Below are 15,482 nucleotides of genomic sequence, written 5' to 3' on the forward strand. Positions count from 1 at the left end.
CACACACACACACCGCCCGCACTCCGCACGCAGACACAGCGCGAGCTCCGAGTGACCGCCGACATGTCTGACGGAGGAGAAGGAGAGGACGAGATCCAGTTCCTGCGGACTGTGAGTGTTCATGATCCCGCTCATAGTGCGGGGGCTGCGGGGCACTGCGGCGAAATGCTCCGCTCTGTGTGTGTCTGTGTTTGTCCGCGCGTGTGTGTGTGTGTGGGCAGGCGGGGAGTTTACCGCATTAAGGCTGACAGCTCCTCCTCACAGCCCGCAGTCTGCAGAGGATGGAGCAGGAGCAGACATGAGGAGGTGCAGGGAGGTGCTGTCAGGGTGTCAGAGAGGAGTTCAGCCGCATGCCACTGTGTGTGTGTTAGTGTGTTCGCTTCGGTGTGTGTGCGTTTTATAGCGGGCGCAGTGCGGTGCTCAGTTTCTGCGTGAAGATTCTGCATCTGCTGCACTTCAGCTCTGAGATGATGCTGTGTGCGTGCGTGCGCGTGTGTGTGTGTGTTGAAGTGAGAACAGCCTGTTTGAACACGAGAGGAGGAGCTGTGGTGTAAAAGTCACGCGTGAATAATGTCACAGTGAACACGAGTGTTTCTGTATCTCCACGCAGACACATTAATGTGTGTGTGTTTGCGCGCGCGTGCGTGTGTGTGTGCGTGTGTGTGACAGCAGCAGGTTGGTGCAGAGCTTTGCAGAGATGTTAGAATCTCTGATGAACATGTTGGTGCACACGCTGCATTAGAGCCCTGCAGGGATCAATAATAATAATAATAATTCATAATATCTCTGTGATTAATGTGAGTGCTCTCTGCCCGTTTAGCCTCCTTTAGCTAACTGTCTTGGTTTCTGTATTTTTGATCTTCGTGTTCATCGTGTAGTCTGACGTCTGAAACTTTGTGAAGAGCGCTCACGTTCTCAATAATCACCTTCATAGAGCTGCTCGTGTAGTTATACATACATGAAGCTGAACATACATGCAGAAAACACGTTACATATGATCCAGACTCTTCACGTATTTCTTTCTGCTTTTTATCAAATTAAACTTAATAATTATGACATTTCTATGGGCAGATCATTTGTTGTTTTTTATGAACTCTTAATGAATTGATGACATCATTGGATGTGAAGTTCTTTATGAAACCTTGATATATTTGATTTTTATTAGAATCATATCAAAGTTTAAAACTTGGTGTCCTGACGACCCTGATTGGCTGCCAGGTGACCTTCATCCTGAACATCAGAGACTGAACGTGATCGACCTGAATCTCATGTTTACCTCCTTTCATTTGTCCCGTTAGCTTTATCATTGTTGGCTTAAATCTATAGTGGCATTATATAAGTTAGCATCATGTTAGCTGCTTACTCCTAAGATTCACTAAGCAGACACTTTATCCAAAGCGACGAACATCAGAGAGTAACAAAAACACAAGCGAGATCAAAGAAAAGAGGAAACAACGTCAGGAAGCGCAACAAACAGCTTTAAGTCCGATCGGACTCAGGTGCTGACAGGAAGTGACCAGAGGCAGTGACGTGTGCTGTTTTGGGGAGGTTGAAGGCCAGTTGTGCTGCTGAGTTTTGGATCATCTGCAGGGGTTTGATAGTGCATGTGGGAAGACCTGCCAGTAGAGAGTTGCAATATTCAATGCATGATATCACAAGAGCCTGTACCAGGAGCTGTGTAGCATGTTCTGACAGGTATGGTCTGATCCTCCTGACGTTGTACAGGGCAAATCCACATGACCGGGCAATCGAGGCTACTTGAACCTTAAATGTTAGCTGGTCATCAATCATGACACCCAGGTTCCTGCAGACTTTGTGGGCATGTGTTTGGTTGTACCAAGCTGGATATTGATCTGTGGTTGCATAGAGGGACTGGCTGGGATGACAAGGAGCTCCGTCTTTGAGAGGTCAAGTTGAAGGTGGCGTTCATTCATCCATTTTGAGATATCAGCAAGGCATGACGAGATTCTTGCTGAGACTGTAACATGGTCTGGTGAGAATGACAGGAAGAGCTGGGTATCGTCAGCATAGCAGTGGTATGAGAAGCCATGAGAGCGGATTATTATGCCAAGTGAGCTTCTGTATATGGAGAAGAGAAGGGGACCGAGCACTGAGCCCTGAGGCACCCCTGTGGATAAACTGTGCACTTCGGACACTTCTCCCTTCCAAGGCATTGAGCGTCCTGCAGATTCATCCTCTGAGTGTCCTGCAGGTTCATCCTCTGAGCGTCCTGCAGGTTCATGCTCTGAGTGTCCTGCAGGTTTATCCTCTGAGCGTCCTGCAGGTTCATCCTGAGTTTTCTGCAGGTTCACGCTCTGAGCGTCCTACAGGTTCATGCTCTGAGTGTCCTGCAGGTTTATCCTCTGAGCGTCCTGCAGATTCATCCTCTGAGTGTCCTGCAGGTTCATCCTCTGAGTGTCCTGCAGGTTCATGCTCTGAGTGTCCTACAGGTTCATCCTCTGAGTGTCCTGCAGGTTCATGCTCTGACTGTCCTGCAGGTTTATCCTCTGAGCGTCTTGCAGAGATCTGCTGCTCTGATAGTGAAACCTGAAGTCCGATAGATCAGTCGGTTATTTTTCAACCATCAGGCACAAACACTGACTCTCTGCCCACTGACCTTAATCCTTGATATAAAATCCTTTATAATAAAAATCATTTTTATAGAAAACATCATGTTTCAGAGAAAAAGCACAGAATCAGTGTTCCTGAGAATTGTATTGTTTGATTTAAGGTCACAATGTAATCTGTGATTAATAACATGTTAAATATATTTTATTTTAAGTCCTTTATTTATAACTTTAAATGTTGACAAACAACAACATAGATGAAACAGTTCATTCATTAGTTAACTGACCGAAGATGATTCATCAATCATCTTTCGGTAATTCATCTTTTTTAACATGAGCTAACAGCGTGACATGTTTACAGACTGAGACATTAATCAGCTGATTGATTATCCTGTTCTAAAACAATATCTGTTTTTTTAATGATCAGCAGTAATAAAAAGGACTGTAGCTTTAAAACAGACAGGTGTGTAGGAGACGACTGTGTCCACCAACAACATCTGGCGTGCTGCGTCGGTTTCTCTCGAACAGTCTGACACGTCATCATAATGAAAAAATATTCCTTCAAAATAAAGGTCCTTACTCTCTACAGAGACACACAGACCCTGTCTTTGGGTTCAGAAATGAAACTTCATATTCTGGGGTAGATTTGTTATTATGTCTTTAAAGAAATAACCAAAGTCGTCCAAGCTCACTGACTCAGTATGTCGGTGTTCAGTTAATAGATGTGGAGCTGCTCCTTGACAAACTGTCCTCATCTTCTTCTGTGGTGCAGTCATCAGGAACAAACAGTCTGTGGAAGACTCACAGAGAGCAGGCAGAGGCTGTTTTAGAAACCGCCTACTGCAGACTACTGTTGAACGCAGCATGCTGCATGAACGATATACTACGGCCTACAGTAGTCTGTAGTCTGACCTCCAGTCGGTGGTTATTCTGCAGTACACCAGGCCGGGCTAAGCTGGTTTCTAGTCTTGGAATGAGGAAGTAAACAACAGCCCAGCTGATGTCTGTTACAATCTGAAAAAAGCTGACGAGAGATTCATTTAGATTTTCATGATTTAGAGAATCAACAAAGGTAACTGGTGGTCTCTTTGTGTGGTTTGGTCTCTGTTACGATGGAGGCTGCTATGTGTCATGTCGACCTCTGACCTGACGCTTTGCATTGTGGGAAACAGGACGAGAGGGAGACTGGTCTGATGCAGACTGTAGATTTTTCCAGAATCAGTACAACATGCAGGTATTTTTGGCAAACTCCCGATCTCACATTTGTTCCCATACTGCATTTTGGACCAATCAGGACAAACTACTAAGAGGTTATTGTGTGTGTGAGTCCTTCACTGTTCACTCAGTGTGTTGATCTGACATTTCTCTAAACATATCGCTCAGAGCGTGAACCTGCAGGACGCTCAGAGGATAAACCTGCAGGACGCTCAGAGGATAAACCTGCAGGACGCTCAGAGCGTGAACCTGCAGGACGCTCAGAGCGTGAACCTGCAGGACGTGATCTCAGGTGTGTTTTTCTTGAGGTTTGGGAAAGTGAAAAGAAATGGTGGTTTAATTTGATCAACAGTGACTGAGGTGATGTCACATTAATGGTGTTCATGTTTAATGAAGAACACAGAGACTGACTCTGAAGTCTCCGTCTGTCTCCTCACGTCTCTGATTCAATGAAAGAAATATATTTTTGTAATTTCCTGTTTCATCTCATAACCTAACCTCTGATGATTATTTGTTGCGTTTGGCTCCTTATTAAACTGGTTTGATATCATGCCTGCTCATTAGCAGTGGGCGTGGCTTATCTTATTTGACCTGATGAGTTGTTTGACGGGAGGCAAACAGAGAGGGGGGGATGGGTTAGATTATTTTCAGATCAATTTATCTGGACTTTGATTTGTATACGAAGGAGTCCCTGTTACGGGATGTCTTTGTCTCTGTGCAGCTTCTTCAATCTCAGAGTCCGTCGAGGTGAGCAGAAACAAAAGACACGGAGAGGTGTGAGGAGCTGGGGCTGCTTCTCAGGAATCAGGTTACTGCAGAGAGAGGAGAATAATCTCATTTAACCTGTGTGTGAGCTCAGCATGTGTGTGTGTGCGCGTGTGTGTGTGTACATGTGTGTGTGAGCTCAGCATGTGTGTGTGTGCGTATGTGTGTGTACATGTGTGTGTGAGCTCAGCATGCGTGTGTGTGCGTGTGTGTGTGTGTACATGTGTGTGTGAGCTCAGCGTGAGTGTGCGCGTGTGTGTGAATGAGTGTGTGCAGGATTACAGCAGTGTGATGATATGTATGGAGCACAGAGATGTTTGTGAGACTATAAAACTTCACGGTCTCATTCTGCCACAGCAGCAGCAGCGTCCCGATTCATCAGAGAGAGCGAGAGCTCCATGTAAGGGCACCAACACAGCACTTTATTACAACACACACACAACACACACTGTTACAGTACACAACACACACACTGACCCTGAAGCACACTGTGATGGTGTACACAGAGTTCCACTGCAGAGCCTGAAGCAGGAGCGTGGTCCATGAGGAGGAGAGGGGACGATGAGGAGATACAGGATATGAACACGGAGGGCAGTGAGCTCGTCGATACTTTTCTAAACGACAGATATGTGAATGATCGACAGTTTCATAATGTAATGAAACTTAAAATATCAACATCCACCTCATCAGTCAGATGAAGATTTTGTTTTCAGGGACCAAGGGGCGTGTCCAGAGGGGTGGCATGTAACCTCCTAAAAATCTGATTGGCCACAGCAGGTGACATCCCAAAAATCCTAAACTATGATTGGCTTTCTGCCCTGTCAGAGGCGGGACTTATGTTAAAACAAAATGGGTTTTTTTTTGCAGAAGGCTGCTTGTAGTTAGGATGTAGCTTATAAAACTTTGCACATTTATTTCATAAAACAGATTCACAGAAATGAAAGCACTCAATGTGTCGGACACCAAAACCAGCAAGTTAGACCGTGCAGGACTTTGTGTGTAAAGTTTGAAGTCCTTTAAAATGTGACTTTGAACATGAATCTTCTTTTTGTGTCATTAAAACTTTAGGCTAATGTTTCCAGTATATAGGCTTATGAAGTCATATTATTGGTGGGGTTAGAAAGAGGACATTTATTTATTTGTGTTTGTGCACTCATCACACTTCAGGCCCCCCCCTGCAGAAGTCGGAGCCCCAGTCGGGCCGTCCTCAAAGTGTGGACACGCCCCTGCAGCCAAACGCTGTTGTCTTGTAAACAGTGAATGCCTAACAAAGGGAGTTGTGGTGTAGGCGTGGCCTCGGACTGTCAGACAGTTTCCTGACACAGTTTCTGTTTGACATTATCGTACCAGCTGAAATCTGCCTCTCTGTATGTACGGGGGGTTTATTTCTTTAACGTCTTTATACAGCTGCTGTAGATAACACAGACAGGAAGTGACCTCACAGATATGCCTGTGACTGTTCTTTGTTTCTGTTATTTACTTAATCAGACATGTGAGGAATCACCTGACAGAGTTGTGATGTAACAGAACAGACTGAACATCACTTCCTGTCTGAGGATCGCAGACAGGAAGTGATGTCTTTTTGTGTGAAATATTTTTGTAATATATTAAATCACTGATTCTTATCTGGTCTCACCTCAGGACAGTCAGCAGCTTTCAACCAATCAGATCCATTGAATTAAAGGTTGGATCTCAGACAGTTGAGAACGTGACAGAACAAAAATTAATGTTTAAAAAAGACTTTTTGAAAATCCAAACACACATTCATGACCCACCGAAAAACCAATGTTGGGTCTCGACCCACCAGTTGAGAACCTTTAAATCACAGAGAGCATCATGAAGAGGTCAGGAAGGGGGGGAGTACATTAGGGGGAGGGATGGCAGTGGAAAAAGCAATACCACTCCATCAGCTGAGAGTGCAACACACACACACACACACACACACACACACACACACACACAAAGTGATGAGCCCTTTATGAAAGTTTAATGAGTTCCTCCCACTTTCATAAATGTTATGTGCTCTCTGAGCGCATGATTCCCCCAGCCTCCATCAACACAGTGCTGTGTGTGCGTGTCTCTGTGTGTGTGTGTGTGTGTGTGTGTGTGTGGGTGGGTGGGTGTGTGGGTGTGTGGGTGTGTGGGATGTTTTATCAGTCAGCAGCTCTGATGTCATGTTTGCTGTTGGGAAGAATTCCTTCATCGTTTTGTTGATTTCTTCAATTTTTTCAGGAGAGTTCAGGTGTGAACAAAACACTGACACACACTAACGCACAATAACACACACTAACACACACACACACACACTGCGGTTAGACTCGTTTAATGTTTGTTTTTTCCGCTGTTGAATAATTGAAAGAAATCTCCGACTCTGATTGGTGGATTTATAATTAATGTTGGACAATTTGTTGGTCAGAGAGCTTTACTCACAACAGGTTAGTGTGTGTGTGTATGTGTGTGTGTGTGTCTTCTTTAGACTTTGTCGTTCATCAGAATCACTCTTCATTCTTTTCTCTGATTCCGATAAATACTACATTACCCATGAGCCTCAGCAGCTGTTGCCATGGTTTTGCTTCCCAGTGGATGATTTGAGTCTTTACTTACGTTCAGCAGCGAGAACATCTCCTATGACATATTGTTGACAAATCATACAAACACACACACACACACTGTCACACACCTACACACATACAGTTACACACACACCCACTCACTACACTGTATGTTGATCCATCCGCGCGGGAAAATAGTCCGTGACAAACCAACATTTCTGCAGGTTGTTTGAGAAAATGTCCCGTGAGCAGCTGTTTCAGGTATTTAAAGAATAAAGAGACACATCACACTGCAGGTTTGATCCTCAGCTGACGTTTAAATGAAGCCAACAGCAGCAGCAGCTCGACCACATCGCAACCAATGGATTCATGTCTGTAACAAAGCATCCAGGCCAACGAATAACAAAGAGACAGCTCCATGATGTTTCTAACTTCATGAACCTACTTTCAAACAGAACAGAGGACAGGTGTGTGTGTCTGCGTTTGTGTGTGTGCAGGTGTGAGGGTGTGTGTTTCCTTTAAAAGTGAAGCATGCTTTGAAGGTGACCTTTATGAGGTTCAAAGGATGAACAGAGGAGGAGGAGGAAGGTTTCCTGCGTCTGACTGTTGCAGGTTTCACACATGAACTCAACTCTTCTGTTCATGTGTGAATACAAAGCGACTGAAACTCAGATGTTTTCCTGACCACCTCGTAGTGGGTTAGGTTCGTAGTAACCGCTCTGAGGGAACTCAAGGAGAGTGGACGTGTGAATGCAGCAGGAGATGTCCCCCCCCCCCCCCCCCCCCGAGGGAGCGAGCGGGGACGCTAACCTCTAACCCTGCAGTGAAGCAGCTTCCTTCTCTTTGTGCAGTCTGCTCTTCAACACTATCTGTTTTCATACGTTCAGTCACAAGTGGCTGATATACAGACACAAACCTCATAGTGTCTCACTGTGTCGCTTCGTCCTTTTTATGTCTAGTTTCTTTGAATGTGCCTAAACATCAGGAAACTGATTGAGTTGAAATTCAGCACACTGTGACCCTTCAGTAAATCCTCCCTCCATGAAGCTCTCATGTTCACAGAGTCAGAGAGGAGGAGGACGCAGTTTAGTGCTGCTATTGTGTAACACGGACACATTAATACACCGACAGGACTGAACCACACAAACACACAAAAGGTGTATAGTGTTATTACTCTATATTTAATCGTACTTAATATAAAAAAACTTTTAATGTGTTGAATCATTTGTATTTGGCTTTGTCCACTAGAGTCTGTCTCCTGCAGTGAGTCAGTCCCCATAGAGCCCCATGTTAAAATGTCCAACTTTACAGCAGAAATCAACATGTTTACAGCCTGGTACAAGAACAGTTTGGCTCTCTAATCTGTGCAGCAGGTTTTGTCTCTTTGCAATGAACAGCTTCTCTTGGTTTTAACCCTCAGATAACAGAGCTAACATGTTCTGATTACTCTTTCTCAATTCTACACATTCAACATGTTCTACATTTAAATGCTCTGAAGTCTGACTCAGTCTGATTTTTATTTTCTTCAAGCTGTCATACGGAAGAAATCACCTCAGTCTGACCCTCACTGCAGAGTGTGTGTGTGTGTCTGTGTGTGCATGTTTGAGAGAGAGAGAGAGAGTGAGGTAAAGAAAGAGATCAGAGGTGTAAAGAGAGAAAGTGAGACGTCTCTCTGTCTCCTCCTTTCTGCTCTTCACTGCAGTGCTGTTATGCAATCTGACTGATCACAGCATAATGTTCCAGAGGAGAGGAGAGGAGAGGAGAGGAGAGGAGAGGAGAGGAGAGGAGAGGAGAGGAGAGGAGAGGAGAGGAGAGGAGTCTGATGATATCAGCATCAGCTGAGGCAGGTTTTGTGTCTGAGGATCTTCCTCTTTTCTTTGTGAAGTCTGCATAAAGTAAAAGATAAACACACAAACCTGTGTGTGTGTGTGTGTCTGAACTAACACACTGAGATAGCAACATTCTCCAGCTCTGGTTGTTTCTTTATTAAATTCTCTTCTTAATTATTATTATTATTATTATTATTTTTTAGGAATGTAACGAAAAATCTATTTTGTTGATTAAAAAAACAACAACTTGCTTTTGGTTCATTCGTTGGATTAGGATGCATTGAGCCCAACCACTGACAACGATTTCAGGTTAAACTCATTGAAAGCTATTATCTATGGAGTGTTGAGCCAACAAATGTTTCTCTGAGCCCAGAACGCTAAAAGCACTCGTGGTTATATTGTTTACTCCAACACTTTGTTTCTGTGTAAGTCAAGGTTATTCTTTTAAAGAGACCCATCATCTATTCATCCATTATCCATTCATTTACCAATACATCTATAATCCATACATCCATCCACTGTCCATCAATCTGCCATCCATCCATTCATCCATCTATCCATCATCCATCCAACATCATCTATCCATCATCCACCCAATCATCCTCATCATCATATTTTATACTTATTTAATCCAGTGAGGGGTTTTACACTCTGTTTAATGAACATGAACACACACATGCACAAACAGGATCCTATGGACATGAATTAATGGTCTCGGAGTGAGGGGGGCTGCCCACAGCAAGCGCACCCATCCATCATTCATCATCTATCCATCTATCATCCATCATTTACACATTTCATATCTTAGTTTAAAATCTGGTATTGTGACCCTCCTTCACAAGTTGCGGTCAGATTACAAACAAAGGCAGCACACCTGAACAGGAAGCAGTCGTCCATTACTGTCAGAGGATGAGGTCAGACTGACGGGTTCTGATACTGAGTCAATGTAAACAAGTCATCCTGATGTATACTTTTAATAACATACTGTATGAATATGAAGTTCAGATCAGTCTGACTGAGACATCTGCCTGTGTTGTCCTGCTTCCTGAACAGCTAAAGTAGGATAAAGTTTGTTCTGACCTGACCAGCAGCCCCATACTGAGAGCAGGTGATCCTCAGAGGAGAACTGAGCATGCTCAGTGTGAGTAATGAGGTGTGTGCAGAGGTTCATACATCATGCTGTATGAACAGAACCAGAACACAGAGACAGGTTCTGCTGCAGAGTCTGTCCCTGAGGAGCTGTGTCCTCACAAAGACACCAAAACTTTACAAAGTCGGAAAACAAAGTGTCCCAAATATAAACTCTGCAGAGAGAAGCGCTGCTACTGCAGACTCCGCCCACTTGAACAAGCTCCTCCTCCTTCTGCATGCAGGCTTTAAAGACCCACAATATATCGCTGAATGTTAAACATGAACCGTGTGTGTGTGTCTGTGTGTTTCAGAATTTATTTTCAGAATGTGAAGCAGCAGATTATTGAAAGGCTGACTGACTGTTAACTAAAAAACTTCACCACAAACCAACAACAGGAGAATATCTGGAGCTCAAATTATATTTTCAGGAGTGTAAATGTGAAAACGGCTCCAGCGTTTGCGGTGTTCTAATATCACGTGAGTGCTGTAAATACACACACCCCAACACACACACAAGCAGAAACACACACACAGAAACACACGCGCACACACACACACACACACACACACACACACACACACACACACACACACAGAAACACACAAGCGCACACACCAAAACACACGCACACACTTATAGTACAGACACACACACTGCTGATGTCAGCTCATTTGCTGTTGTACCCAGTCGGCCATGAAACTGTGATGATCATTAGGGCAGGTTGCCAACACACAAACAAACAAACACACACACTCACACACACAGATTCTTGCGTGCAGCACAAACACTGATGTTTGTCAGTGTGTGTGTGTGTGTGTGTATAAGATATATCAATGTTTGCCCTGTGCAGATATTTGTGAGTCTGTTATGTGTTTGTGTGTGTTTGTACTGTAAGTGTGTGTGAGCAGCAGAAGAACACAGAAACATGTTCATAAACCTTTAATAAAACATCTTCTCTTGACAAAGACTCACACCTGAGGTAAACAGGAAGTGCTCTGAACAGCTGACACTCTGAGAAGGTTTTCTAAACCGCATACTGCATACCACTATACAGTATAACATACTGCATACTGCATACCACTATATAACATACTGCATACTGCATACCACTATATAACATACTGCATACTGCATACCACTATATAACATACTGCATACCACTATACAGTACAACATACTGCATACCACTATATAACATACTGCATACCACTATATAACATACTGCATACCACTATATAACATACTGCATACCACTATATAACATACTGCATACCACTATATAACATACTGCATACTGCATACCACTATACAGTATAACATACTGCATACTGCATACCACTATATAACATACTGCATACTGCATACCACTATATAACATACTGCATACCACTATACAGTACAACATACTGCATACTGCATACCACTATATAACATACTGCATACCACTATATAACATACTACATACCACTATATAACATACTACATACCACTATATAACATACTGCATACCACTATATAACATACTGCATACTACATACCACTATATAACATACTGCATACCACTATATAACATACTGCATACCACTATATAACATACTACATACCACTATATAACATACTGCATACTGCATACCACTATATAACATACTGCATACCACTATATAACATACTACATACCACTATATAACATACTGCATACCACTATATAACATACTGCATACTACATACCACTATATAACATACTGCATACTGCATACCACTATATAACATACTGCATACTACATACCACTATATAACATACTGCATACCACTATATAACATACTACATACCACTATATAACATACTGCATACTGCATACCACTATATAACATACTGCATACCACTATATAACATACTACATACCACTATATAACATACTGCATACCACTATATAACATACTGCATACTGCATACCACTATATAACATACTGCATACTGCATACCACTATATAACATACTGCATACTACATACCACTATATAACATACTGCATACCACTATATAACATACTGCATACTGCATACCACTATATAACATACTGCATACCACTATATAACATACTACATACCACTATATAACATACTGCATACTGCATACCACTATATAACATACTGCATACCACTATATAACATGCTGCATACTGCATACCACTATATAACATACTGCATACCACTATATAACATACTACATATGCCATCAAATGTATGTTCTGCAAACTGTGTACTACATACTGCGTTGGACAGTAGTCTGTAGTCTGACCTCCAGTCGGTGGTTGTTCTGCAGTATATCAAGTCCGGTTAAACTGGTTTCTGGCCTTGAAATAAGAACTTAAACATCAGCCCAGCTAATGTCAAAAACCGCAAGTGATTCATTTAGATTTGAATGATTTAGAGAAGGAGAGAGGATGTGAGAGAAGGAGAGAGCATGTGAGAGAGGAGGAGATAGGGTGTGAGAGGAGGAGAGAGGATGTGAGAGGATGAGAGAAGAGGAGAGGGGATGTGAGAGGATGTGAGAAGAGGAGAGAGGAGGAGAGGGGATGCGAGAGGATGTGAGAGGAGGAGAGAGGATGTGAGAGAAGAGGAGAGAGGATGAGATAGGAAGAGAGAGGATGTGAGAGAAGAGGAGAGAGGATGGGAGTGAGGATATGAGAGGAGGAGAAAGGATGTGAGAGGAGGACAGAGGATGAGAGAGAAGAGGAGAGGGGATGAGAGAGGATATGAGAGGAGGAGAAAGGATGTGAGAGGCTGAGAGAAGAGGAGAGGGGATGTGAGAGTAGGAGAGAGGATGAGAGAAGAGGAGAGAGGATGAGAAAAGAGGAGAGAGGATGTGAGAGGAGGAGAGAGGATGTGAGAGAAGAGGAGAGAGGATGAGATAGGAAGAGAGAGGATGTGAGAGAAGAGGAGAGGGGATGTGAGAGGAGAGGAGAGGGGATGGGAGTGAGGATATGAGAGGAGGAGAAAGGATGTGAGAGGAGGACAGAGGATGTGAGAGGAGGAGAGGAGGAGAGGGGATATGAGAGAAGGAGAGAGGATGTGAGAGAAGGAGAGGGGATATGAGAGAAGGAGAGAGGATGTGAGAGGATGTGAGAGAAGGAGATAGGATGTGAGAGAGGATGTGACAGGAGTATAGAGGATGTGAGAGGCTGAAGTGTTTTAAAGTTCTCATAAAAACAGTTTTGTGATGAAGCTTGAAGTCCTCTTGACTCAAACACACTCAGAGAGAGATACTCTACAAATGATGTAACAGCAGAGAGAGAATCCTCTAATCTTTTACTCTCCTCCTACTCATCTCTCCTCCTCTCTCTCTCTCTCTCTCTCCCTCCTCCTCTCTCTCCTCCTCTCTCTCCTCTCTCTCCCCTCTCTCTCACCCTCCTCACTCTCCTCTCTTTATATCAGTGTCCTGTAGTCCAATTTTCAGAGAGGCCGAGTGCTGCTCTGCTGTAATCACCTCAGGCTGTGTGTGTGTGTACGCGTGCATGCCTGCGTGTGTGAGCGCACGTGCGTGCATGCATGTGTGTGTGTCAGATTAAGTGTTGATTCAGCAGTAAATTAAACATGTGACTTTTAACTCAACATGAACTGAGACAGACAGACGGACAGAAACACACATTTAAAAACAAGAAGACAACAATAAATAATAATAATTTATTGATCCCGTGAGGGGAAATTCGTTTTTACACTCTGTCTAGTTAACATGCTACACAAACATAGGCCGAAATACACACATGCACAAACAGGATCCTATGGACATGCACTAATGGAGGGGTCTCAGAGTGAGGGGGCTGCCCACAGCGGGCGCTCCTGAGCTGGTGGGGGGGGGGGGGGGGGGGGTGCAGTGCACTCTCCAGCTACCTCTGATTCACAACCCAAGTCCCTACAGACTGAGCTACTGCCGCCCAGGTCAGGTGAAGTCTAAGGAACAAACACAGTCGGACTAAATAAGCATTTATAAACGACATTCTCTCTACCCCCCCCTCTCATTTGTCTGTGGTTTATTGATAAATCCTTCTCTCTTCATATTATTTTGTGCTCACAGTTAAAACTCAAAGATATAAATTATTCTTACAGAGCAGCAAGAGTGAGTACAGAGGACTCTGATTACATCATGACGTAATAACCTCTTCCAACCCACCGCCTCCATCATCCTCCTCCATCCATCCTCCTCCTCCATCATACTCCATCCCTCCATCATCCTCCTCCATCATCCGCCTCCATCATCCTCCTCCATCCCTCCTCCAACCCATCATCCTCCTCCATCATCTGCCTCCATCATCCTCCTCCATCCATCCTCCTCCTCCATCATACTCCATCCCTCCATCATCCTCCTCCATCCATCCTCCTCCTCCATCATCCTCCTCCATCCATCCTCCTCCTCCATCATACGCCATCCCTCCATCATCCTCCTCCATCATCCGCCTCCATCATCCTCCTCCATCCCTCCTCCAACCCATCATCCTCCTCCATCATCCTCCTCCATCATCCTCCTCCATCCATCCTCCTCCTCCATCATCCTCCTCCATCCATCCTCCTCCTCCATCATACTCCATCCCTCCATCTATCCTCCTCCATCCCTCCTCCATCTCGCCTCCATCATCCTCCTCCATCATCCTCCTCCATCTATCCTCCTCCATCCATCCTCCTCCTCCATCTATCCTCCTCCATCCATCCTCCTCCTCCATCTATCCTCCTCCATCCATCCTCCTCCTCCATCTATCCTCCTCCATCCCTCCTCCATCTCGCCTCCATCATCCTCCTCCATCATCCGCCTCCATCATCCTCCTCCATCTATCCTCCTCCATCTCTCCTCCATCATCCTCCTCCATCATCCGCCTCCATCATCCTCCTCCATCATCCTCCTCCATCTATCCTCCTCCAACCCTCCTCCAACCCATCCTCCTCCTCCATCATCCTCCTCCATCTATCCTCCTCCTCCATCATCCTCCTCCATCCATCCTCCTCCTCCTCATCATCCTCCTCCATCATCCTCCTCATCATCCTCCTCCATCCATCCATCCTCCTCCTCCATCATCCTCCTCCATCCATCATCCTCCTCCATCATCCTCCTCCATCCCTCCTCCATCATCCTCCTCCATCATCCTCCTCCAACCCACCGCCTCCATCCATCCTCCTCCTCCTCATCATCCTCCTCCATCCATCCATCCTCCTCCTCCATCATCCTCCTCCATCCATCATCCTCCTCCATCATCCTCCTCCATCCCTCCTCCATCATCCTCCTCCATCATCCTCCTCCATCCCTCCTACAACCCACCTCCTCTATCATCCTCCTCCATCATCCTCCTCCATCATCCTCCTCCATCATCCTCCAACCCACCGCCTCCATCATCCTCCTCCATCATCCTCCTCCATCATCCTCCTCCATCCAT

The 15,482-nt window shown here is 44.5% G+C and overlaps 1 protein-coding gene across 1 annotated transcript in view; it reads left to right on the forward strand.

Annotated features, from left to right (window-relative positions):
• Positions 1-15,482, forward strand: part of ryr2a (ryanodine receptor 2a (cardiac)) — a 106,626-nt gene continuing 91,144 nt past the window's right edge. Inside the window, exon 1 of the mRNA XM_061029149.1 lies at positions 1-111. Within this exon, the coding sequence (XP_060885132.1) occupies positions 64-111 (48 nt within the window). The 5' untranslated portion in view covers positions 1-63. The remainder of the gene's footprint in view (positions 112-15,482) is intronic.

Source organism: Labrus mixtus, chromosome 21, assembly GCF_963584025.1.
Source record: "Labrus mixtus chromosome 21, fLabMix1.1, whole genome shotgun sequence".
NCBI classification, from domain to species: Eukaryota; Metazoa; Chordata; class Actinopteri; order Labriformes; family Labridae; genus Labrus; species Labrus mixtus.